General features: G+C 62.2%; 1 protein-coding gene across 1 annotated transcript; it reads left to right on the plus strand.

Moving 5' to 3' along the window:
• Positions 1-12,652: 12,652 nt before the first annotated feature.
• CUEDC1 (CUE domain containing 1) lies at positions 12,653-21,024 on the plus strand. The gene is made up of 10 exons (XM_054287380.1): positions 12,653-12,955; positions 13,459-13,586; positions 15,172-15,295; positions 17,828-17,996; positions 18,515-18,598; positions 19,438-19,527; positions 19,950-20,043; positions 20,180-20,238; positions 20,531-20,601; positions 20,790-21,024. Exons 1-9 carry the CDS (start codon positions 12,665-12,667, stop codon positions 20,596-20,598), a joined length of 1,107 nt encoding a protein of 368 aa, XP_054143355.1. The 5' UTR covers positions 12,653-12,664; the 3' UTR covers positions 20,599-20,601; positions 20,790-21,024.
• The last annotated feature ends 4,627 nt before the right edge of the window (positions 21,025-25,651 follow it).

A 25,651-nucleotide genomic window follows, 5' to 3' on the forward strand; every position in this document is an offset into this window, starting at 1 on the left:
TGGATCCATCCATCCATCCATCCATCCATCCATCCATCCATCCATCCATCCTCGGGATCGCTGCACACACTGGCCCCCAGGCCACTCAGGGCTGGAGATGCTGTCCCATGGCTGGAGGCGCTGGGGAACCCTGGGGACAACCCCAAGATCCCCAGGACCCCGTCAGGGCTCTCTCACCTCGGGGAGCGGCGGGGCCCGGGCGGTGCCGCCCCTCGCTGTCCCCGGCCCGGCCGAATCGAGCTCCGCGCTCCCCCCGGGGAGACTCTGGCCCAGGGGACACCCCGGTCCCGAGGGACGGCCCGGTCCCGCGGGCCCCGCACGCCCCCCGCCCCCGCCGCCTCTCGGCGCGGCCCCGCTCCCCGCGCCCCCCCGGCCCGGCCCGGCCCCGGCCCCGGCCCCGGCCCCGCCGCGCCGCCCCCCGCTGCCGGGCACGGCCGCCCCCGCCCGCCCGCCACGTACGTCTCCCGTCCCGGCTCCTTTCCATGGTTCCCGGCGTGACTGGAGCCGCCCGCCGCCGCCCCCGCAGCGCGGCGCCGACCGCCGGTAAGGGGGGGCGGGCCGGGGCTCTTTGTGCGCGGGCCGGGCCGGGCCGGGCCGGGCTGGGGCCGGGCTGGGGCGGGCGGTGCCGCTCGGCCTGCGCGGGTCGGGCCCGGAGCCGCGCGGGCCCCGCCGGGGCTGGGGGAGCGGGGGCGCCGCCGGCTCGGCCTCTACCGGGGCCCGGCCGGAGCGGCGGCGGCGGCGGGGCCGGGGCCGGGGCCGGGGCCGGGGCCGGGGCCGCGCCTGTTGCGGCCGCCTGGCCGCCGCTCCGGAGCTGAGCGCTGGGGGCCGCAGCCCCGGCACGGCCCCGCCGCTGCTCCGGCTGCTCGGCTCCGCCGCGGGCCTGGCGGGGCCCCGCGCCCGCCGCGCTCCGGAGCGTCCCGCGAGCGGAGCCCACCGTGCGGCCGAGCCCACGGGCGGTGTGGGGCCAAGGGGGCCGTCCCGAGTGGGGCCAGGGGTGCCATCCATGTGGGCCAGGGGCCATCCCCGTGTGTGCCCAGGGGCCGTCCCGCGTGGGGCCGGCCGCGGGCAGGCTGGCTCGGCCTGGGGCCGGACCCGCGTCCCGCTCGGCTCCGGAGCATCGCCGGTCCCCGAGCGCGACCCCTCCGTGCCGCTGGGGCTTTGGATTCGGTGCCTTCCTGCTGCTGGGCATCGTCCCTGTGCCCCGTGCCGCGTTCATGGAGCAGCAGCACACCTCACACCCGCCATCCCCGCCCGGTGGGCATCACTTGGTGCAGGAATTGGCCGGGCCCTGGTGCACCACAGCCCTGGTGGTCACCTCCTGGTCACCAGGGTCACTTGTGAGTCCCTGACCGGGTGCCCAGCTCAGCCATTCCTGTCATCCTCCGTAAGGATGGAGGGCACCATCCCGCCAGGCTGATCCTCACCTGGGGTTCCTGTCCAGCGCTGAAATTGCTGCCAGGGCGCTGTGGGCAGACAGCGATGGAGAAGGAGTCAAGTGCAAGTCACGGCTCAAAGCAGTGCTCTCCTGCTCCGTCTGTCTCCCAGGCGGGTTGGAAAGGCTCTTTTTTATTATTTTCTTAAAAAGCAGTGGAGTCGCACCTCCTCCTCACACCTCCTCCTGCTGCTGCCACTGACAACAAACACGGGGGCTGGAGCCGTAAGGATTTCCAGGGGAGAACCACCATCCCGGGCTGACCCCCGAGGCTGCCGCTGGGGCTGCCCTGCGGCTGGGGAAGCTGTGGCTTCCCTCACATCCTCCTCCTCCTCCTCCATCGCTAAGAACACAGGCTGGAGCGGCATCTGCTGCGCTGAGAAGCTTTTTGTGGTTTTCACAGAGGTTTTCCTGTGGAAGTGCTTGGCGGGAGTGCAGCAGCGGGGCAGCGAGACCCCGGGGAGCCCTGTGGGAGCGCAGATTGCCTGGGGCTGGGGTGGTGGGAAGGTTTTGGTGGTGTTCATGGCAGAGGAGCCCCTGCCATCGCCTCCTGTGGTGATGCACCTGTGGCCTTTCCCCCGTTATCCAGCCATGCTGTGGTGAGGCTGTGCCTGATGCTGGCACAGCTTTGTGCACCAACCCCTGGCTGTCCACAGCCCTGGTGTCAGAGACTCTGACAGCCAAAACTATTTCTGTCAAAGGTGCCCGTCCTCTTCCCAGCCACAGGGTTCCTGGGAAAGTTTGAACTTTTCCAGGATTTTATTTGAAAAGAGCCTTCAGATGAGAAGGAAATGAACAAAACCTGCCGACACCTGATGGCGTTGGTGGCGTGGCTGAGGGGCTTTGCTGTGGCACCAGAGCTGAGGTGCCCCGAGCCCTGGGGAGCAGCACAGCCTGGCAGGGATGCTGGGGCACATCAGCCTGCAGGGCACAGATGCTGGCAGTGGGAGTGGGAGAGCCAGGAGGGGATCAGAAGGCCATTCATGGTCAGGGTCTGTGTCCTGAGGGTGAAATCCCAGGTGGGATGTGTGGGAAGGGGGCTCTGCCCTAACCCTGTGGGTGGGCTCACCTGTGGGGTGCTTGTGGTCAGAGCTGGGAGGCTTTGGGCAGCACAAGGTGATGGTGATGATAATTGATAACTATAAGATAAGAAAAAACCTTTAAATAATAAGCGCAGAGATGGGTCCCTCTCTTGTTGTGGTGGCAGCATCTCTGTCGCCATGGCCAGGGTGGTGCAGGGACATTGCCTGGAGCCTCTCCCCTGCTCGGTGGCGCTGGGTTTGCAGCCCCGGTGTGGGGACCGGGTTTTCCGGGTCTGTTTTGGATGTTCTGCCCGTTCCCGGGGCCAGCACGGGAGCTGCGTGGGCACAGCAGCGACCCTGAATGGAGAGGGAAGCTGGGAGGAGAAAGCAGCCCACCGAGCTGGGTGGAAAGCTGGCTGCAAACAACAGGAAATGAGAGCAGGGGGAACATCTGGCTCCAGCTCTTGCACCGCTTCCGACGAGCAGCTGCTGCCTGCGGGCCACAGCGGCCCCTCCGCTCCCCCGGGATTCCCAGGGCTGGCCCCGGCTGTCCCAGCCCAGGGCAGCGCCACCCTGTCCCATGGCCGGGGCTCCCGGGGCTCCCGGGGCTCCCGGGGTGCGGGGGGCACGGGCTGCGGTGCTTTGATGCGGCTGAGCGGCAGCGCCATTGTGGCCTCTTTGTGCCTCCCTCGGTGCTCCGGGTCCGCACAAACCTGCCATGGAAACCGGAGCCGGCGCTGCCCCAGGAAACCCGCAGGCGCAATTAGGAAATGCAAATAGCAATGCAAATCCCCGCCTCGCCTTCCGGGGCTCCCAAAGCCGCCCCTGGGCCGCCGATGGGCCGCCGATGTGCCCGGGTCACTCAGTCCCCACCTGTGGGGATGGGGAAGGTGTCAGCAGGGCCAGGCAGGCAGAGAGCTGCAGTGAGCTGCTCTCGGGGTGCCTCGGGCCCTTTTCCTGTCTCCCCACGCTCGTGGTGGCAGGACCGGGGCATCTCGGCCGTGCTGAGCGGTGACTCATAGGTGACAATATGACACTGACATTTTTTCCATCCTCTCTGTTGCCCAGCGACAAGCAAACAAACAAGTGCGTCTTCAAAGCCGCAGTGGCTGCCTTGCAGGGACCATCCCCTGGCTGGGCCCAGTCCCTGGGGTCTGCCTGGGTCTCTGGGGGTTGTTTGGGGAGGTAGAGCTGTCCCACAGCCCCACTAGGACAGTGTGAGCCTGGCAGAGGCAAGGCAGGCTGCCCACTCAGCAGTGAGGACCCTACACCAAAGCACACCGAGAGTAGATGGGAAAGGAGATAAAATCCACCCACAAAGAGCTCCAGGAAGCACAGACTCTCCAGGTCTTCCTTTCTGGGTGGCATTTGTGAGCACTGGAGACCTGGCTCTGCCTTGGTCCCCAGAGCAGCATGTGTGGGTGGAGTGGGGATAGTGGGGCTGGGGAGGATGGACAGTGGAGCAGTTAAGGGTGGTGCTGATCTGAGCCCTTCCCCGCCCTGGAAGGAAGCAGTAAGGTTTTCTTTTCCATCTGCTGGAGGAGCCATAACTCAGAGCCGAGATTGGCATGTGGAGGGCATCATCCACAGCAGTAATCCATGTGGGGAATGGCAGATCCTTTATGCCCTGGTCTGGGCCTAATCTACAGCTGTGCCACTTAAAACCAGGCCTTGCTGATGGCTTTTATTCTTCCAAGCTACAGCCCCTGGGTGCTTTCCTGTCGGCGGCTGGAGTGGTGTGGGATGTGCATCCCCATTAGTGGTACGTTTCTCCAGCCCCAGCCTGCTTTTATTGCAGGGAAATGAGCTCTGACTCCTGGAAGTGGTATTTCTTCCTTCTGCCTGACAGCCGGTCGATGCCTGGCCTCGCTCTCTCTTCCCCAGGGAGGCACAGCCGATGGGCACACAGACACTGCAGAGGGCCTGGCCCTGTCCTTGGCTCAGACAGCAGGGCTGAGCAGGGGAAAACAGGGAGATCATCTCCAGAAAATGGAGACAACAGTCCTGGAGCTCTGCTGGTGGGGATGGGGACAGGCTTTGGGGAGGATTCCCAGCTCCCGGAGCCCAAACTGTTCCTTCTAAAATCCTTGTGCCTTTTACCCTCCCTGGCTGGTGATTGCCATGATCAGTGCAAATCAGCTGGGTTGGGGTACCTGAATAGTACCTGAATTAGTCATGCAAACTTAAAAATAATGAAAGAGAAGCAAGATGGGTTTTTAAGAAGAACATGACCTGTTGTGGTGGCTGGGCACAGCACGTGGCTGTTGGCAAAAGGAGAAATAAGCAGAGCCATTGCTGGGGGTCCGGGTGCCTTTGCCCCCCAGAACTGTGCTGGCACAGGAGTGACTCTGCTGCTGAGGAGGCTGAGAGTTTCTCTGGGCCTTGGCCTGGCCTCAAATCCAGGTTAGTGTCCCGTGTAATCGCTGTGATGTGCTGTGATGGAGCAAACCCAGCGTTCCTCCTCCTGCCAGGGCTTTTCCCTGTGCCGGGATGGAGCAGCCCGGGCTGGCTGGCAGGAGGGGGCTGATGTGGGGCCTTAATTAAATCCCTGTCCCTGGTGAGGTGTAGCCTTCCCAGCAGGTTCTCCTGTGCCCAGCAGTGTCACCCAGCAGGAGGGAGGACAGAAGCAATGACAGTGTGACACTGTGTCCCAGGACAGCGAGGGGACGCAGCGCTGCATCGTTGGCTCGGCACTTTCCCGGGATAGCTTGCATCCACCATATGGCTCAGTGACTCATGAAAAACCCTCTGTGTTTGTGTTTCATTAGTCCCCCTCTCCCCTGGCTCTTGTCAGCGTGCTGCTGAGAGGCTCTGGGCATGAGCTGGGCCGTGGCTGGTCTGCCCTCAGGCTCATCCTGGGTGTCAGGGGTGGATGGGTGACCACGGGGTGGCCGCTGCATGGCAGGTGGGCATCAGGCAGTGGCACTCTGTGCCCTCTCTTACTGCTGTGGTGCAGGGGATGGGGGAAGTGAGGGGGGAATCCCTCATCCTCCTCTCCCTGGGGACCCCTGAGGCTGGGGATGTGGTGAGGGAGGTGCAGGACCTTCCCACCACACACGACATGGAAACCCAGGGCCTTTCGTGCTCCCTGGCTGTGGTTTGGGCCCCGGGGGAAGGGGGATCACAGCAGCCACTCTGTGATCACCTTTAAATCTTCTCAGCAGCCCCTCTGGCCAGGGGCCTGTCCTGGTGAATAATTCACCGTGTGCTGGCGGGGAGAGTTTTACTCCACTAATTTTGTTTCCATAGAAACTCGTGCGGTCTGTGCTCCAGAGCTCCGGGTGAATCAATACGGGATTTTTCCTCTGCGTGCTGAGCGACGGCCCTTAAACCCTGATGGCAGGAGAGCAGCCCCAGAGGGGCTGGGCCTGCTCTGCACGGGCTGTCCCTGCCTGTCCCTGCGTGTTCCTGCCTGTCCCTGCCTGTCCCTGCCCGTCCCTGCCTGTTGTGCCCGTCCCTGCCTGTCCCTGCCTGTCCCTCCTGCCCATCCCTGCCCGTCCCTGCCCGTCCCTGCCCGTCCCTGCCCGTCCCTGCCTGTCCCTGCCCGTCCCTCCTGCCCGTCCCTGCCCGTCCCTGCCCGTCCCTGCCCATCCCTGCCCGTCCCTGCCCGTCCCTGCCCGTCCCTGCCCATCCCAGCCCGTCCCTGCCCATCCCTGTCTGTCCCTGCCTGTCCCTGCCCATCCCAGCCTGTCCCATCCCATCCCTGCCTGTCCCTGCCCATCCCAGCCCATCCCAGCCTGTCCCTGCCCGTCCCTGCCTGTCCCTGCCCGTCCCTGCCCGTCCCAGCCTGTCCCAGCCTGTCCCTGCCTGTCCCTGTCCCTCCTGCCTGTCCCAGCCTGTCCCTGCCTGTCCCTGCCCATCCCTGCCTGTCCCTGCCCATCCCTGCCCGTCCCTGCCCGTCCCTGCCCGTCCCTGCCCGTCCCAGCCTGTCCCTGCCTCTGTGGGATGCCCAGGGCCCCATCCTGCAGAGATGCTCTGCACCAGCCTGGGGCAGGCTCAGCCCAGTCCATCCCAGTCCGTTCCAGTATGTTCCTGCTATGCAGAGAGATGGAGGGGAAGGTCTGCCTCTACTCTTTCTCCCTTTTTCCCTTCTATCCTTTAATTTCTGTGACCCTTGACCCATAATGGCAAATTAGCAATGGGAATCGGCCACACTAATTATCCAGGGAGTGGGGCTGGCCCTGCCCCCAGCCCAGTTCATGTTCCCCCCTCCCCTTTATTGCTCACTGCCCAAACCTGACCCAGAAATTGCCCTGCAGCAAATCCTCCACTGGCCCTGAGCCCCGTCCCCGGGGAATGCCGCACACCTTTGTGTCCGCAGGAATTTTTATTTTCTTTCACTCCCAGCTGCTTCCCAGCTTTTGTGCCGAGCTGGGAGCACAAAGGGAGGAGAGGGATAAGCGGTTCCAGACGGGTTTGTGTGACATATGGCGCGAGGGCTTTGTGCAGGGGCTGTGGGGGGACGGCAGCGGGCACGGGGTGCCTGAGCCTCCCTCCTGCCAGCCTTGGCACGGGTAAACTGAGGCAGGGAGCTGGGCATGGGGCTGTCCCATGGGATGGAGGCAGTGCTGGATCCTGGCTGTGTGTACCATTCCAGAGCTCTGAGCCGATGGTTCAGCTGGGCCCTGTGTGTTTGATGTCGGCGGTGAAAGCCAGGGGAGGAAAGGTCACTGACACCAGCCACCTCCTGCAATAATCTTATATCAGCCTCTCTGCTTTGGGCAGCCTCGTGGATCTAATTTATTACCCGGTGATGCAAGGTGGAGTTGAGGAGAGTCGCAGTTAAACCGTACAAAGGGATGCCGGGTCACTTTAATCGCTCACACTTGCTTGACCTATTTTTTTTTTAATCCCTTCCTGGAAACCTTATTTCATGTTTGAATTCCCTCAACTATTTTAGGAATGTCGTCCTGCCAAGATCAAATTACCTTCAATGAAACCAGTGCAGGGCAGCCTCGCAAGGCAGGCGACTTTTGGCCGAGGATCCAGCGCTGCCTCATTAATGTGGGCTTAGTTTGGGGCGGGCTGCGATCCTGCTGCAGAAAAGGTGTGAGAGCCAAGCGGGGATTAGCGCTGCACAATGCCCAGGGGCAGGGGGCGGCTCTGCCTGCCTTGGCACCGGGGGCTGGGGGCACCAGGACCCCCTGGCAGCCTGGCACTGGGCAGGGGAAGGTGGTGCAGCCCTGCCTGGCTCTCGGCTCAGAGGGTTTAGCGGGGTGTTGGTGGTTTAGGAGCCAGCTGGGTGCTGTGCAGGGCCACATCCCAAAGGGCTCCCACAAATCTGTCCCGAGAGGGGGCACCCGGCTCTGGTGGGAGAGCAGTGGGTGCCCGAGCTGCATCCCTTACAGGTGCATCCCGAGTGCTCAGGGTGCTGCAGTGTCCAGGGCTCCCAGGAAAGCAGGAGAGCACCTGGGCAGCGATTGGGATCACTCCGTGGCTCTCCTGGTTCCTCTGCACTTGCCCTGGGAGCCCAGAGGGGAATTTCCTGCTGCAGAGAGGTTGGTGGTGCGCAGGTTCCCAAGCAGGGCTTACTTGTGCTCGTCTCCCTGATTGCTTTTGCTTTTGAAAAGGGCTTAAACCCAGCCATTTTAATACTCGGCAGAACAAGTATTAAAGGAGATCCTCAGGTGCTTATTTGTTTCCATGAAAAAGGATTTGCTCGGAGCAGCTTTCCCAGGCTGTGGGCCCAGGAGGGGTGCACAGCATCCCCTGAGGCAGAGAGGGAGGTGACAAGGGGATTTAGGAGAGACTGGTAGGGGCCCATCCTGCACATCCTTGGCACGTTTGGTGGTAGAGAATAGCGTAATTTCTGTTCCTGATCATACACTTTTCATCCCAATTTCAGTCCTGTTGCAGTCACACCTGCAGCTGCTGAGCAGTCACGTTCCCAGACTTCTCGTTCCCACATTGAGCAATCCCCTTGCAGGGGCCTGGCTGCAGCAGAACTCAGCACATCTGCTCTGGACACAGCCACTACTTCTGCTTTAACATCCTTGAGTTTTGAGACTTCTTCCAAGAGTCTTCCCTCCAGGAACCGGGGGAGCTGTCAGCCCTTTTCTCCAAATAATGCTGTGATGGAAATGCTTCTGCACGTCTGCTCTGCATCCCCAGCTGAGGCACCGCGGGCCTGGGCTTGCAGCCACCACGGGATGAGTGCCCCGAGGGCAGGGCAGTGTGGGCTGGGGGTCCCTGCCCTCGGGGCTGGGGTCCCTGCCCTCGGTGGTGTCCCCCCGTCCTGGCTGCAGAGGGGGTCCAGGTTCCCGTGTGTTTTCAGGGGGATCCGTGAGCACAGCGTGGCAAGAGCAGGGGAGAAGGAGCTGGGCAGGGTCTGAGCAGTCCCATCTGCTGTCTGAGCCGCAGCAGACACTGGGGAAGGGAATATTCTGGTCTGCACTCGGTGCCAAGGCTGTTCCCTGAGCAGGCAGGGCTGTGAGCCATCAGTCCCAGTGCTTTTCCAGCTGCTGGCTCTCCGGTGGGGCCGTGCTGAGCCGAGCAACTGCTGCTGCCAGCCCCACATTCCCGTCTGACCCACCCCCGGGATTATCCAGCTGCTCTTCCCGGGCAGCTGGGGCCAGCAGCCTCTCCAGAGCTTCCCCTGGGGCCGTCTCTCCATGGAAAAGCCATTTTTGGGAGGTACAGAGTGCCTGCTGCAGGATGCCGGGGGCACAGGAGGATGTTCCTGCCAGGCTGCGGGCATTGTCCCTGCCCAGGAGCCTGGCTGAGGCCTTCTCCTGGCTCTGCTCTCGTCCTTGGCTCTGGCAGGGTGGCTCTGAATTGTGCAGGGCACTGGCAGCCTGGGTGGCAGAGGGTGAACCCCTGGGCTGGCAGGGGGAGCTGCCCCCCAAGGCCAGCTCCTGTTTGGTTGTATTTTATGGGTTTGCGTGGTGAGCTAAAGGCAGGGGCTGCAGCCAGAGGTGTGCCAGTGCCTGAGCACAGTGTGCACTGAGGCAGCAGTCGTGTGGAACAGTGTCCTGGCTGTGCAGTGACACAAAACAGCGTTTTCAGTGCCAGCCCTGTCCCAGCACGTGGAGGCACCTGGATAAAAGCTGGTGTGGATGTGGCGTTGTGGCAGCCCTTCCCTGTGACCTGTGGGACGGGGACACGCAGACCAGCAGCCTGCAAAGCCTTTAAGCTCCTCCTGTGATGGGCACAGCAGAAGGGCGGAGGATTATGCCTGTGTTTGGAGGATGAATAACAGCATCAGGCTCCTTGTGCAGGCAGCAGGGCAGGAGCTGTTGTCAGGCAGCAGCCAAGGAGCCATCCCAGGCTGGTTCTGCCCGTGTGTGCTGAGGGCACGGCCAAATTCTTCTTTCCTTTTTGGGAAATCCAAAGGATTTTGCTTTTCCTGGCGTCTCCCCAGCCCCTCACTGACATCACAGAAGGAAGGGCCAGGAACATGCTGAGCCCTTCCCCAGCTGCCCCCGGGTCCTGCTCCATCCCCTCCGCCCACCTGAGCCCTGTGCAGCCCGCAGGGGCTGGGAGGAGCTCAGGGTCCGGATACCTGTTGGTCTGTGAAACCAGCTCCTGCCAACAGCGCCACTGCCTTCTCCCTGGGTTCTCACTTGTGCTGATGCAGTGATTTGCATTTCTTTGGATTAGCAGCAGGACTTTGAAAAATGGGTTTAAAAGCCTCCAGGGCATGTGAACTGCCCTGGTCTGTGTGGCCCCTGCCAGCCCCGAATTCCTGGGGTGTATCTCAGGGCAGGGAAGGTCCCAGCACATTCCCCCGGGACTCTTTGAAGCCAGATGTGCAGCGGTGCCTTTCTGGTGTAAAATATCTTGTCCCCATCCCTAATTTTGTTCAGATTCTGACCAGAGGATTCCCATGGCTCAGCACGTTGCTATCCAGCACTTCCAGGAGCTGTCCCAGACTCCGTGCAGTGTTGAGTAACACCTCCCCTGAGCTGGTGTTGGCAACAGGGGGATTGCCAGTGCCTGGCACAGCCCTCCTGGTTACAGGGAAGCCTTTAAATGCGCACTCAAAGGTCAGATGCTGAGAGACAAAGATTCCCCAGCCCACGTACTTTGGTTGCTTTATGGAGATCTGGAGAATTCCAGCCTGATTTTGGGGCGTTATTGTGCTGTTTGAGGGTTATGGGCTGGCACAGCATTGCTGAGGCAATGGTTCTGCACAGAAACTCCCATCTCCACCCCTGGATGGTGGCTGTGTGTGTATCCAGCATAAGCTGTGTTCCCGTGGGTGTCCAGGCTCTCGGAGTAGCCAAATCTTGTAAGGTGTGTACCCTGTGAATGTGTTACAACTCAATTTAATACGTGACTAAACCAGCCGTGCAACATTGCAATTAAAGTATAATTCCAGAGGTGTGAACAATGCTGGCTCTTGGCTGGAGTGAGTCAGGGGAGCGGAGGAGGAAGCGAGCAGCAGTGTTTTATTAATTGACTCCAGCGGATTTATTTGTCCTCAGTGAATAGAGCCGGGCAGAGCTGTCGGGATTGTTCCTGCTCTGCTCCACGCCTGGCTCCTGGCAAGCTGATCCTGGGGACTGAATTACTGGGATGGAGACAGTTCCTGGCTGAGTGACCACTTAAATGGATATTATTGGTGAGCAGGAGCGAGCTGGGGGCTCCTGGTGCTGTTTGGAAATGGCCTCTTGTGCCCAGCAGTGATTCTGCTGCTGCTTTTCCCTGGGTCCTGGCCTGCCTGGCAGCAAATGCCACAGGAGGTGGCACTGGATGGCCCCTGGCACGTGCTCAGCCCAGGGACCGACTGGTGCGTCCAAATGGAAATGCTTCCAGGATTACAGAAAAGCCAGGAAGGAGAGCAGGGTGTGCCTGGAGCAGGGATCATCCCTGTGATTCCTCTGGTACAACAGCGGTGCTGTCCCTGGGGGTGAAAGTGGAGGTAAATTAGCAGTGGGGCAAAAAGTGAGTTTCTCCCCAAGCTCCTGCTGAGTTCCCCATGTATTGCAAGTGTGTTTTGTTCTCAGCAGCCTCTGGAAGCCCCTTGGAACAGCTCGGGGCTGTGGCTGTCACACATGGTCCTTGCTGGGCAGGGGAGAGCCCAGGTGACCTTCAGAGGTGACTGCTCCTCTTAATGGCTTGGAATCTGATTATACCATTTCGCTAAGAAATGTGCTGGGCACGTTCTTCTGCATTAAATACCATTTAGGGACAGTTATCCTGAACTCTCCGCCTGCCGCTTAGGAAAAAGCCTTTGAAAATGATATTATGGATCAAAAGTGTTCCTGGGGTAATTCTGTTTCAAACAGTGGAGTTAATCCAGAACTGAATTTGGCCCTGCATTTTCAAACGAGAAGCAGTAGCTGTATAATCTGTTTATGGTTTTAAAGTGAATGTTAATCTTGGATTTGGTAGCTTTTCCAAAAGGTCGATTTGCCGTGCTGCAGAGCGTTTCAGCCCCCTGCCCTGACACTCTCTGAGCCGACTCCATGTTTTATTTCAAAGAGTGATTTTACCGTGTTTATAAATACATGTCAAACCTGGAAACGTTAACTCTGGGCAGTGGAAGTAATGCCATTTTTCTTGCCTTGCATTTTGTGGTACAGCTCCTGGCACGGCACGTCCAGGCTCCGGCGTGCCGGGCCCGCTGCAGGGATGGCTCAGTCCCACGAGGATGCAGTGGGGTGGGTGGAATGGAGCAGAATGTGCCCTGCTGAGAGGGGGAGCCTCTGGGTGCTGTCCCTGGTGACTCTGTCCCCTGGGTGACTGTGTCTCATGGTGACTCTGTCCCCTGGTGGCTGTGTCCCTGGTGACTGTGTCCCTGGTGTCCGTGTCCCCTGGGTGACTGTGTCCCCTGGTGACCATGTTCCCTGGGTGACCATGTCCCCTGGTGACCGTGTCTGTGTCCTCTGGGTGACTGTGTCCCCTGGTGACCATGTTCCCTGGGTGACCATGTCCCCTGGTGACCGTGTCTGTGTCCCCTGGGTGACTGTGTCCCTGGTGACTCTGTCCCCTGGTGTCCGTGTCCCCTGGTGTCCGTGTCCCCCGGTGACCGTGTCCGTGTCCCCTGGTGACTGTGTCCCCTGGTGTCCGTGTCCCCCGGTGACCGTGTCCGTGTCCCCTCCGCAGGTGGCAGGATGCAGCCGTGCGCCGGGGGCTGACGCGGAGCCGCGGGGAGCGGGAGCCCCGCCGCCCACCCATGGTGGCGGCTGGCAGCCGGGGCAGCCCCCGGTGAGCAGGGGCACAGCCGGGCACGGCCGGGCACAGCCGGGCCCGCGGCCGCCCCGCCATGACGAGCCTGTTCCGCCGCAGCGGCAGCAACGGCGGCTCCCGCGGCGGCTCCTCCGCCCAGGAGCTCAACAACAGCCGCCCCGCCAGGCAGGTGCGGCGCCTGGAGTTCAACCAGGCCATGGAGGACTTCAAGACCATGTTCCCCAGCATGGACTACGACATCATCGAGTGCGTCCTGAGGGCCAACAACGGCGCCGTGGACGCCACCATCGACCAGCTCCTGCAGATGAACCTGGACGGCAGCGGCTGCGACGACAGCTCCGACTCGGAGGACAGCATCCCCCCCGAGGTACCGGCCTGGGGCTCCCCTCTGGGGGCTCTGCCTGCCACACCTGCGGCACGTCAGTCTCATCCTGCCTCCTCCTGCCCAGCACGGTGCTACTCAGCTGCTGCAGGCAGGCCGAGGCTGGAGTGCCCGGATGGGCTGGGCTGCTGCACCAAGGGTCGGCTTGGGCAGGGCTTCAGGATCAAGCCAAGTGCTCTCCTCCCTCTCACTCGCCCCAAAACCCATCAGGGACCCTTCTGCTGCTGTCAGAGAGACTCCCTGGGCCTGTGTGCGCCAAGGATAGGCTCAACCACCCTCTTCCCTTGAAAGCAGTACCTCCAAACTCCCCCAAACTCCAAACTCCACCAAACGCCCCCTGGGTGCAGGAGGCCCAGTGCCAGCAGGTTGCCCCATCCTCGCAGCCCCATTCAGCCTGTGCCATCCCTGTTTTGCTGCTGTACGCGGGGCTCTGGCCCGCTGGAGAGCGTTTCCCTGTCCTGCCCTCACCCCGTCCTCTCACCCTGCAGATCTTGGAGCGGACCCTGGAGCCGGACAGCTCGGACGAGGAGCCCCCTCCCGTGTACTCCCCTCCTGCCTACGAGAGCCAGGCCTTGGGCAGCCGCTACCCCCGCGCCCCGCCCACGCCCCCGCCCAGGTGAGACCCTGCCCCGCACAGCTCCTGCTCCTGGGGCACCTGTGCCAGCACCTGGGGTCAGGCTGTGCTCCTGGGGCACCCTGTGTGGGTCAGGCTGAGCTCCTGGAACACCCTGTGTGGGTCAGACTGTGCTCCTGGGGCACCTGTGCCAGCACCCGGGGTCAGGCTGTGCTCCTGGGGCACCCTGTGTGGGTCAGGCTGTGCTCCTGGGGCACCTGTGCCAGCACCCGGGGTCAGGCTGAGCTCCTGGAACACCCTGTGTGGGTCAGGCTGTGCTCCTGGAACACTCTGTGTGGGTCAGGCTGTGCTCCTGGGGCACCCTGTGTGGGTCAGACTGTGCTCCTGGGGCACCTGTGCCAGCACCCGGGGTCAGGCTGAGCTCCTGGGGCACCCTGTGTGGGTCAGGCTGTGCTCCTGGGGCACCTGTGCCAGCACCCGGGGTCAGGCTGTGCTCCTGGGGCACCCTGTGTGGGTCAGGCTGAGCTCCTGGGGCACCCTGTGTGGGTCAGGCTGTGCTCCTGGGGCACCTGTGCCAGCACCTGGGGTCAGGCTGTGCTCCTGGGGCACCTGTGCCAGCACCCGGGGTCAGGCTGTGCTCCTGGGGCACCCTGTGTGGGTCAGGCTGTGCTCCTGGGGCACCTGTGCCAGCACCCGGGGTCAGGCTGAGCTCCTGGGGCACCCTGTGTGGGTCAGGCTGTGCTCCTGGGGCACCCTGTGTGGGTCAGACTGTGCTCCTGGGGCACCTGTGCCAGCACCCGGGGTCAGGCTGTGCTCCTGGAACACCCTGTGTGGGTCAGGCTGTGCTCCTGGGGCACCCTGTGTGGGTCAGGCTGTGTCAGCTGGCCCTGGCACGGCTCTGTGGCCCTGCTCCTTATAGGGTCCAGTGAGACAAAGCCAAGGGAGATGAATGAAGCTCACAGCTGGCTGAGAAATCCCTGTGAGGGTCTGAAGCACCAACAGCTGAGGGGCCGGAAAGCCTCTCTGGCAGCGTGTGGAATGGCAAAAATCAGCTCGTGGGCGGGGAGCGCTCACTGCTGCTGCTGCTGCTGCTGGAAAACACCAGGTGCTGGGCCAGCCCCACCCTGGCTGCTGCTCACCACACACCTCGGCTGGCTCGCTTGGCCCTGGCAGCACCGCTCCGGCTGTGGCTGTGGGACAGCAAGCGTGAGCCCTGGGCACCTCTGTGCCAGCCCTGCCCTCTGTGCAGGCTGGGTGTGACATTGGGAGAGGGACGTTTGTCAGCTTTGTGGGCAAATCCCTGCAGTGCTGGGGCTCCACTGGGCTGGTTTTGGGAGGAGAAGGAAAATCCAGCATGCAGAGTTGCAGGGCAGGGCTTGAAGTACAGCCCCCAAATATTCCAAATGCTCTAGGAAAGCTTTCACTCTCCAGAGCTGATGGTAACACTGCAGGTTTGGGGATGTGCTGGGGTTTCGTGGTTTCCAGGACTGCTGGTGGAGCCGGGCAGGCTCTGCTGTGCCAGGCCCTGCTGTGCCAGGCCCTGTGCCACGCTGCCACAAGGTGTTGTGCTGGTGTTGGTGTTGGTGGGTTTCTCCTCAGCAGAGGTGCCCCTGTGCTTGCCCCACAGGACAGACGTGCCCTGTCCCAGCAGCACCGTGCACTACAGGAACTGGAACCCACCACTGCTGGGCAACCTCCCCGAGGACTTCCTGCGCATCCTGCCCCAGCAGACTGCCCCAGCTGGCACACAGGTGAGCCTGGGCACCCCTTCCAGCCTGCTCGTGGGGTGGCAGGGACACCATCCCAGTGCTCAGCCTCCCTGAGCTTGCAGCATCAGCACGCTGGGTACCAGGTGCGCACTAACCCGAAAGGTCTGGAGTGTGTCCTGTTCAAGAGAATGAAGTGGGCAAGGGGTGAAAGAGCTCTCAGCAAAGCTTTGATCTTTTTCCTGCTTTGTCCCAGATTAGTGCCAGAAATGCCACTTGCCATAAGCACCTAATGTTCTCAATTACTTGAACATCTTGCCCTCTGCTCTGGTGAGGAGCAGCAGGACCAGTAATGCTCCTAAGGAGAGCAGCACTGCCAGGGCACTTGAGGGCTGCTGCAGTGGAATTTGGGTGGGAAACCTAGTGCAAGCCAGAGGGTTTGCCCCTGGGAAATCGGAGTCCACATGTGCTCCATGGCTGTTGTACAAACGATGTTTGGGTGCCTGCAGCAGGGCAGGCAATGGGCAGCATCCCTTGGGGAACAAGCAGCCCCAACACATGCTGGGCATCATCCCTCAGCCCTTTGCTAACACAGCAACCCCTAAATGGCTCCAGCACCCTCCTGGCATGGGGGGGCTGCAGGCACCCTGCTCCTCACTCTCGTTTTGTCTCCAAAGGCAGCCTGCCACGTTTTCATGAATGATTGCCCTGCAAGTTGAGCTGCACGGGCTCTATTACCTTTCTGGGAATAGGAGCATGCCAATTCATTTGGGCTCAGGGGGAGGAGAGGAGCAGCTGCCCTTTTCTTTCCCCAGTAATTGTGTGCTTTTGCTTTTTGTGGCTCTCTGGGAGCAGCTACAAATCAGATAAATATTGCAGGCAGGGATGAGGCTGTGCTGCTCCCCAGGTGTGAGGTGTGACGTGCCTCGTGCAGGGCTGTTTGTCAGCAGGACGCTGCAGGCTCTGCTCTTTGAGATGGGAGATAAAGCAGCGATGCCGCTGAGACCCTTCTCGAACCTGCACACCTCTTGTACCTCTGCTATGGCACAGCCCCATGGCTTAGAGTTAAAAATCCTGCCAGCCTGTGCTCTGCTAAAGGAGCTCCAGAAGGCTCCCACGTGGGATCTGCCCTGTCCCCATTCCCAAGGGGCAGAGGCAGTGCTGCCCTGTCCCCGTTTGTCCCTTTTGACCCTTTGGGCTGTTGGGCAGAGGAGGGAGGGCCCCTGTGGGAGCAGCACTGGGTGCCATCGGGGCTGGGGCAGCAGTGGGTGCCCCTCAGGGAGCAGCAGTGGGTGCCCTCTCTGGGAGCAGCAGTGGGTGCCCCTGGGCTGGAGCAGCAGTGGGTGCCCCTGGGCTGGAGCAGCAGTGGGTGCCATCGGGGCTGGGGCAGCAGTGGGTGCCCCTCAGGGAGCAGCAGTGGGTGCCCTCTCTGGGAGCAGCAGTGGGTGCCCCTGGGCTGGAGCAGCAGTGGGTGCCCCTGTGGGAGCAGCAGTGGGTGCCACCGGGGCTGGAGCAGCAGTGGGTGCCCGTGTGGGAGCAGCAGTGGGTGCCATCGGGGCTGGAGCAGCAGTGGGTGCCATCGGGGCTGGGGCAGCAGTGGGTGCCCCGGGGCTGGAGCAGCAGTGGGTGCCCCGGGGCTGGAGCAGCAGTGGGTGCCCTCTCTGGGAGCAGCAGTGGGTGCCATCGGGGCTGGGGCAGCAGTGGGTGCCCCGGGGCTGGGGCAGCAGTGGGTGCCCCTCAGGGAGCAGCAGTGGGTGCCCCCTCAGGGAGCAGCAGTGGGTGCCATCGGGGCTGGGGCAGCAGTGGGTGCCCCTCAGGGAGCAGCAGTGGGTGCCCCGGGGCTGGGGCAGCAGTGGGTGCCCCGGGGCTGGAGCAGCAGTGGGTGCCCCTCAGGGAGCAGCACTGGGTGCCCCGGGGCTGGGGCAGCAGTGGGTGCCATCGGGGCTGGGGCAGCACTGGGTGCCCCTATGGGAGCAGCAGTGGGTGCCACCGGGGCTGGAGCAGCAGTGGGTGCCCCTGTGGGAGCAGCAGTGGGTGCCCCGGGGCTGGGGCAGCACTGGGTGCCCCGGGGCTGGGGCAGCAGTGGGTGCCCCTCAGGGAGCAGCAGTGGGTGCCCCTGTGGGAGCAGCAGTGGGTGCCCCGGGGCTGGAGCAGCACTGGGTGCCCCGGGGCTGGGGCAGCAGTGGGTGCCCCTGTGGGAGCAGCACTGGGTGCCCCGGGGCTGGAGCAGCAGTGGGTGCCCCTCAGGGAGCAGCACTGGGTGCCCCGGGGCTGGGGCAGCAGTGGGTGCCCCTGTGGGAGCAGCACTGGGTGCCCCGGGGCTGGAGCAGCAGTGGGTGCCCCTGTGGGAGCAGCAGTGGGTGCCCCGGGGCTGGGGCAGCAGTGGGTGCCCCTCAGGGAGCAGCAGTGGGTGCCCCTGTGGGAGCAGCAGTGGGTGCCCCTGTGGGAGCAGCACTGGGTGCCCCGGGGCTGGGCAGCTGCGGTGTCACGCACAGAGGGGCAGGAGGCCGAGCTCAGCCCCGGGGCTGCTGCAGGCACCCCAGAGCAGCCCCCAGCGTGTCCCGTTTGCCTCGGCAGGGCTCCCCGCGCTGCCGGCAGCCCGTGCCCCGCGGCCAGGGCTCGCTGGAGCAGGAGCGCCGCTGGAAGCAGTACCTGGAGGACGAGCGCATCGCCCTCTTCCTGCAGAACGAAGAGTTCATGAAGGAGCTCCAGAGGAACCGGGACTTCCTGCTCGCCCTGGAGAGAGGTGAAAGGCCCTTCAGAAACTTCTGCTTTTTGGGCGTGTGCCCTGCTGTGGCTCTGCCTGCTGGCAGCAGTGCCCTGCCCGTGGGATCGGGGCTTGTGCCAAAGCGGAGCCAGTACAAGATGTGGCCAGGCTGGGGCTGTGGTCTGAGCTGCCCGCACTGCCGGGCTGCTCCCTGGCCTCCTGCTCTGCCCCCTGCCCAGCCCTCTGCAGAGTCTCTGAGCCAGCAGAATCCATGGCAAGGAGCTTTGGGAATGGCCTCTGAGCCCTGCCCAGCCCTGCCAGTGGTGCTCTGCAGGGTCCTGGCAGCACCGTCCCTGCAGGAAAGCCACGGGTGTGCTGTTGTGTGCTCGTGGTCGGTGGGCAGCTCCTCTGCTGCTGCGCTGTGGTCACTGTGCTGAAGCAAAGCCCCAGCTCCCTCCCTTGCCAGCAGCCACGGGCTGTGAGGGGAGCGGGGAGCAGAGCCATGTGCTCTGCCTCCAGGGCCTGATCGAGCGGGCGCTGCGCTTTTTGTGTTTCAGATCGATTGAAATATGAGTCAAAAAAATCCAAGTCGACTGGTGTTGCTGTCAGCAACGACTTTGGTTTCTCCTCAGTATTATCAGGTAACTTCCAAGAGATATGTGAGCATTGTGTCTCCACAGCAGGATCCCCCACAGCCCTGCATTCCCATCCCTCTGCCCAGCTGCCCCCAGAGTGCCTGTGGAGGAGGAAAGTGCTGATCCCTCCCTGCTGCCCTCCCAGCACAGAGGGGAGCTGGTGGGTCATGGGGGTGGGTGCTCCTGCCCTCCCCGTGTGGAGGTGCTGCTGCATCCTGCCTCCATCCATCCATCCATCCATCCATCCATCCATCCATCCATCCATCCATCCATCCATCCATCCACCCATCCCTGCCCTCCCTGCCTGGGCTGGAGCCGAGGATTGTGCCTGCAGGCATAATGACTGTTCTGGGTAATCCTGATTAACCTCGGAGCACAGCAGCTGCCCAGAGTCAGAATTAGAGCTGCTGTCTGTCGATGGCCCCATGTGGGGATGGGCAGGCCTGGGCAGCCTGGCAGGGCTCCAGCTGGGCTCCCAGACCTGGGGAACAGGGACGTGGCTCTGGGGTCTCTGTTCCTGACCCAGCCGGGCTTGCTCCTGATCCACCGGGTAGCATCATCCAACACCCAGAGCCCAGTCAGAGCCCGGGGCAATTTGGAGCTGCTGACCCTGGAGGGAGGTGCTGGTGCTCAGCCCCTGTAAGGTGCGCTGCCAGCCCACGGCTCTGCACCCCTGGTCCCAGGGGTTGTGTCCCCAGATGTCCCCATCCACAGCCAGCCCACCCTCATCCCACCTGCTCTGCCCCTCTGCCCTTGGCTGCTGCTGGAGCTGAATGGTTTGTCACAGCCCCCTCTCCAGGCAGGCGGGCACTGCCGGTGAGCCTGTTTGGGTGTTTGCCTTGCAGGTGAGGGAGCTCCCTCTGCAGCCAGCGAGGCCGGCGGGGCCGTGTCCGACGATGCCTTATTCCGAGACAAGCTCAAGCACATGGGCAAATGTGAGTGTGCAGGGCCCGGGCTGGCACCTGGCAGGGCAGGGGGGCAGCTGGGAGTGGGCTGGGCAGGGGGAATGGCAGCAGTACCCGGCACTCTCCCAGACTCAGGCACAGCCTGATTTTCCCACCACAGACTAGAGCAAGGTCTTTGGGTGGCCCCAGCTGGGCTGCAGGCACTGGGAACACTGGGAGGGGTGGGTAAGGAAGGTCATGAAAATCCCAGAAAAAGGGGAAAACATGGGCACCTACCACCGGGGACTGAGGTGTCCCTGTCTCCCTCCCCGAGTCTGGGCATCACCACAGGGTGTTGGGTGTGGGTGGCTCTCACACCCTTGGCCCTGTCCCTCTCCTTTCCCCTGCCCGTGGCAGCTTTGGGAGGGGTTTTGGGGTTTGGGTGAGACCCTGAGGCAGCTGCTTCCTTCCAGCCACGCGCAAGAAGCTGTTTGAACTCGCCAGAGCCTTCTCCGAGAAGACAAAGATGAGGAAATCAAAAAGAAAACACTTGTTGAAGCACCAGGTGTATCCTGAAAGGGCTGTGCGGCAGGGGAGGCTCCCCAAGGGCTCCTGTGTGGCTGGAGCGTGGGCTGGGAAGGGTGGCTGTGGTCCCTGGCCACATCCTGGCCCCACAAGTGGTTTTCCTTAGCGGAGGGAGCAGGATGGGGACAGCAGCCTCCACAGCAAATCTTCTGGATGACGTGGAAGGACATGCATATGGTAAGGAGTGCTGTGCCAGGCTGTGCTGGGTGTGCTGGGCTTGGCAGGCTGGGTCCATGGTGCCACATCAGCCCAGGGCTGGCTCAGGTGTGAACGCCTGGCAGAAATACCCTGTGCGCCAGAAGCCTCCATCCGTGTTCTGGGAGAAACTCCCCGAGTGCCACTGGGAATTGTCTCTCTGAGCAAGGACACCCTGCCCTGGGGAAGCCGGGCTGCCTGCCCCGGGCTGGGGCCGTGGGGCAGGGGTGCCCTGGTGTGGAGGTGCTGCAGCCGCACCTGCTCTGCCTTGCAGATGAAGAGTTCCAGGCACGGCGGCAGCAGCTCCGGGAGGAGGAGGAGACGCCGAAGGAGGGGCAGTAAACGGTGAGAGGCACCTGGGGATGGGTGGGTGATCACCTGGGTGGGCATGGCCCAGCCTGGCTGGAGGAAGAGCCAGCGCTGTAGGCTGGGTCCAGAGTGTGTCCGGGTGGGGACAAGCCCCATCAGTGGCCATGGGTGCTGTCTCTGTGAGGCTGAGGCTGAGCACATGCTGTTCTCTTCCCTCCCTGCAGGTCCCAGCTCTGGGGTTCCTTGCTGGCACAGGACGTGCACGAGGCTTCATCAGGAGATGGCTGCAAAAGGAAAAACCCACCCAACAAACCACCCAGATTTTGGCTGTTCCCCCTCTGCTGCTGTACTCCTCTGAAGTACAAGTATCGAAGTGAGGCACAGCGTTTTCTTACCAATGGTTTGAAGACGACTTTTCCTATCGAGAAAATCAGCCAAAAAGGAAAAAAAAAAAAGGCAAAAAAAAAGCGGGCAGCTGCTGCGAGCGAGCGGCTGCGGCTGTGGAGGAGCCAGCGAGCTGGGCTGGGGAGGGGCAGCCCCGCCTGCTCCCGGCCGGCGGCACGGCAGGAACGGAATGGAATCAGGGCTACTAACGAGGAGCCAGTCCCACGCGGGGTCTGCCCGGCCGCAGCACTCCTGAACATATCTGCAGTGGTCTGATGGGACTGCACTCTGCGCACACCGGAACAAAAACCACGCCAGAAAGGGAAGCTAACAGCCGTTGTCTATTATTGCTAGGAGTAATGAGCAGAGATTCAGATCAGGTAATAGTCAAATAATATAAATTGTTTATAAAGGAAAGGCCTTCTTTTCCTAGGCGTTTCACTTTGAATTAAACCTTTGCCTTCGGCATTGCTACAACTGCCTTGAAGTTGGGGAGCTTTGTGGGGCAGCACCAAGGGCTGGATTTCACACCAGTTTAACCCTCACTGATGGAACAGGACACGTCCCACGGGGTGTGGGGTGCTGGGGGTGCCTGCTGCGGTCCCTGGGAGCCCCAGGCATGCCCTGCTGTAGGTGAGAGGCAGAGCCCAAGCCAGGGGCTGGCAGGGCTGGTGGAGGTGTTTCCAGCACAGAGTTTGTACCAGGGCCTGGGGCACTGCTGGGCTTGGTGCAGGGCAGGAGCAGAGCCCCTTCCTCGTACCCGCAGCGCCGGGATCCTGCAGCTCTCGGAGATGCAGTCAGGCTAAAAATAATTACATAAACAAATTCCTTCGCCGTGTAAGTAATGAGTGACGAGCGTAAAGTCAGAATCCGCTCCCGCCAGCACATTTTCTTCTCCTTTATCGGCACAACGCTCCCTGCCAAATGCAGGAGGTGGCTCTAGACGTGCCTGTTTCACTGCCTGCCTCCTGCCAACCAGCACAAATGTTGCACGATCGGAGCTGTGAAGGCGGCAGACGCAGGAGCCCCAGCCATCAAACACTCACGCAACTGTTTTCCCTGCCTCTCGGCAGGGTTTGGTAACAAAAGTCCCCCTTGCAGGCGCTGGCTCCCTCAGGCTCCTCTGCACTCCCCACGGAGCCCGCGTGCCTTTGAAGTGGACGCCAAGATTTGCTGCCCCGGCGGCGCTGCAGCTGCTGCACCTGTCGAGCGCTGCTGCCGTCCCCTCCGGCCGTGCTGGGGACCAGGGCACCCCCTGAGCCTCACTTGCCCTGGTTCCTGGCCAGGGCAGGGCTGTTCCCAGGTGTCTGGGGCTGTTTCAGGTGTCTGTGGCTGTTTCAGGTGTCTGGGGCTGTTCCCAGGTGTCTGGGGCTGTTTCCGGTGTCTGGGGCTGTTCCCAGGTGTCTGGGGCTGTTTCAGGTGTCTGGGGCTGTTCCCAGGTGTCTGGGGCTGTTTCAGGTGTCTGGGGCTGTTTCCGGTGTCTGGGGCTGTTCCCAGGTCTCTGTGGCTGTTCCCAGGTCTCTGGGGCTGTTCCCAGGTGTCTGGGGCTGTTCCCAGGTGTCTGGGGCTGTTTCAGGTGTCTGGGGCTGTTTCCGGTGTCTGGGGCTGTTTCCGGTGTCTGGGGCTGTTCCAGGTCTCTGGGGCTGCAGGGTCTGCGTGCTGTCTCTGTAGCACAAAACTCTCCCGCAGCACCGGCGCTCAGACGAGTTCTGGGATGCCGAGGGCCAGGGCAGGTGCCGTGGGCTGGGAGCACCCCGGGATGCCAGCAAGCTTTGGGCTCCTAAAATCAAAGCAGCAGAATTCCCACCCCACCCAGCCCATACCAGTTCTGGTGTCTTTTGAAGGATGGAGGAGCAATCCTGGGTTGTGGCAGCACGGTGACAGGTTAGGCCACCCCAAACCATGCTGGGGTCCCACACCGTGGGCAGCACCCCTGCCCCTGGTGGGGTGCACAACTGTCAGGAGAGGGCACAGAATGCCCCAGGGTGCCCTGCCCAGGGTAGGATGAGGGGCTGGAGGGGTGCAATCAGGGGCAATCAGGGAACGGAAAATCCTTTAGTCCCTGGTGGGATTTCCATTCTGAGAGAGCTGAGGAGAAGGAGGGGCTCCTTCCCTGCCCTCCAGGCCCTGGGGGCCCTGAGGCTGCCGTTACTCCCTCCCAGCCCGGAGCAGCTCTGCATATTTGGAAGAAAATCAAACTTGGAAGCGGATCAGGCTGTCACCATTCCACGGCGGGCGGCGGTGCCAGCGCGGTTTCCATGAGCGCAGGAAGCACCACGGCCGGGAGGGAATTCTGGAATTCTGCTCTCCCTGACCGGGAGGGGCTGGGCTGGGCTGGGTCCTGCCCTGGCTGCAGGGATGGGTGAGCTGCCCTGGGAGATGGCACAGAGCCACAGGCCAGTCCTGTGCACCGCTGGCAGCTGGGACAGAGGGGGACACTGTCCCTCCTCTCAATCTGCTCAATAAGGGACACCTGGGTCACCTCTGCCAGCCAGCCCAGGTGTGCTGGGAGCATCCCCAGGCCAGCAGCTGCCTCTGCTTTCTGCCTGAGCTCGTCCTCTCTGCTCCCACAGAGAGAGGGGCAGTGAGAAAGGGTGGGGACAGCACAGGTGGCTCAGTGCCCAGCCCTGCTGGCTCTGACCCTGCTGGGCTCGGGCACCAAAGCTCCATTGCCACCCAGGCCTGGCACAGGGCTCTGGGCACGGCTCTGCCACCACCACCCCAACAAGCTGCCCTCAAACACCCCAGGCCAGGCACAGCCTCTGGGGGATGTCACTCTGTGGCCGTGTCAAAATATCCTGCAGGCACAAAGCATGGTTTTAATGGAAGTGGAGAGGGGTTTTTTGTGTGCTGTAAAAAACAAAAATCAGGTCTATGGAGTGGAAAGGCCACAAACCCGGCTTGGGAGCCAAAATGCGTTTCTTACATAAAAATGTACAGTTCTCAGTGATGTTTGTATCATTTCTCTACAGAAAGGTTTCGAAAGAACAAAACAAGCTCATCTGTGATGTTTGTGAGTGTGGCTATTTTAGAATTTTATTTCCATAAGTGATCTTTTTCTTAAAGATGTTTAATAGTAATCCCTATAATAAAGTCCTGTTGTACTCTTCACACTGTATATATTTTTTTAACACTGTTTATTTTTCTACTCTTTACAGGGAGGAAGAAGAAAGAAAGGGGACCGGGGAGGGAAGGGGCAGGTCTAGCTCAGCTCCAGGAGATGCAAACACCCAAAATCCGATGGGGCTCAACTTGCGTCCAGTGGTTTCCTCAATAACCCAGGAGCCATCCCTGGGGAAGCACAGGGAGCATCCCCCTGACTGCAGGGACAGCACAGAACCCCCCTGTCCTGTGCCAGCTTTCATTTCCCAGCAGGATCGGAGCTTTCCAGCTCGGGAACCTTCCCTGTGGAAGAAAAGCCTGGATAAAGTCAGGGCATTCTTGCCTTAAATGTCCAAAGCAGCGAAAGGCTGGAGGCAGCCCGGCTGCCCTGGGGAGCGCAGGGCCTGCCCGAGCAGCTCCCTCTGGAACTGCTGCAGGGGCTCTGCTCTGCATTGCTGCTCTCCCTGCAGGGCCGGGGGCTCTGCTCTGCATTGCTGCTCTCCCTGCAGGGACAGGGGCTCTGCTCTCCCTGCAGGGCCAGGGGCTCTGCTCTGCATTGCTGCTCTCCCTGCAGGGCCGGGGGCTCTGCTCTGCATTGCTGCTCTCCCTGCAGGGCCGGGGGCTCTGCTCTGCATTGCTGCTCTCCCTGCAGGGACAGGGGCTCTGCTCTCCCTGCAGGGCCAGGGGCTCTGCTCTGCATTGCTGCTCTCCCTGCAGGGCCAGGGGCTCTGCTCTGCATTGCTGCTCTCCCTGCAGGGACGGGGACTCTGCTCTGCATTGCTGCTCTCCCTGCAGGGCCGGGGGCTCTGCTCTGCATTGCTGCTCTCCCTGCAGGGACGGGGGCTCTGCTCTGCATTGCTGCTCTCCCTGCAGGGACAGGGGCTCTGCTCTCCCTGCAGGGCCAGGGGCTCTGCTCTGCATTGCTGCTCTCCCTGCAGGGACGGGGACTCTGCTCTGCATTGCTGCTCTCCTTGCAGGGACAGGGGCTCCGATCCCGGCCGGGGATCCTGCCGGCCCTCGGTGTGCCGTGGAAGTGTGCTGCCCCCTTCCTTCGGCAGCCTGGGAGCGGGAATGGGATGGGATGGGATGGGATGTGCTCTCCTTCCTTGCCCTCGGTTCCCGAGCTGCACCCGGTGCCCGGGAAGGGCCGCCTGCAGGGAGGATGGAGCTGCTGGGGCTGGGACACAGCCTGGGATCCTCTGTGGCCGCTTTGCCCGCTGGGGCTGTCCGGGGGCGGTGCAGCCATGGGCAGCCTCGGACAGGGCTGGTGTGGGTCACACTGTCCCTCGATGTGGATCCCATGTCCCCTGTCCTGATCCCACTGTCCCCTGTGCAGATCCCACTGTGGGGTGGCACTGTGAGGGTGGCACTGTGAGGGTGGCACTGTGAGGGTGGCACTGTGAGGGACAGCAGTGGGACACGGCTGCGGGCCCAGCCATTCTGTGACACCGCACCAGCAAACAACAGGAGGCGAGGCTGCCGCGAGCCCCGGGATTGTTGGCGCTGCCCGGGCTGGGGCCGAGGCTGCGGCACACCGGGGCCGGTCGCGTCTGTCGCGACAGCGCCAAACGCATGGGGGCGACCCGGCTCGGCCATCGGC

This window comes from Melozone crissalis, unplaced genomic scaffold (genome assembly GCF_028551555.1).
Source record: "Melozone crissalis strain CALT ecotype California unplaced genomic scaffold, PUWL_Pcris_2 ptg000057l_1, whole genome shotgun sequence".
NCBI classification, from domain to species: domain Eukaryota; kingdom Metazoa; phylum Chordata; class Aves; order Passeriformes; family Passerellidae; genus Melozone; species Melozone crissalis.

Bases quoted from the DNA above. Each gene is read 5' to 3' on its own strand.
- CUEDC1 (XM_054287380.1), top strand. From the start codon at position 12,665: ATGACGAGCCTGTTCCGCCGCAGCGGCAGCAACGGCGGCTCCCGCGGC. The intron at 12,956-13,458 runs GTACCGGCCTGG...CTCACCCTGCAG, and splicing joins AGGACAGCATCCCCCCCGAG to ATCTTGGAGCGGACCCTGGA. The intron at 17,997-18,514 runs GTGAAAGGCCCT...TTTGTGTTTCAG, and splicing joins CCTGCTCGCCCTGGAGAGAG to ATCGATTGAAATATGAGTCA.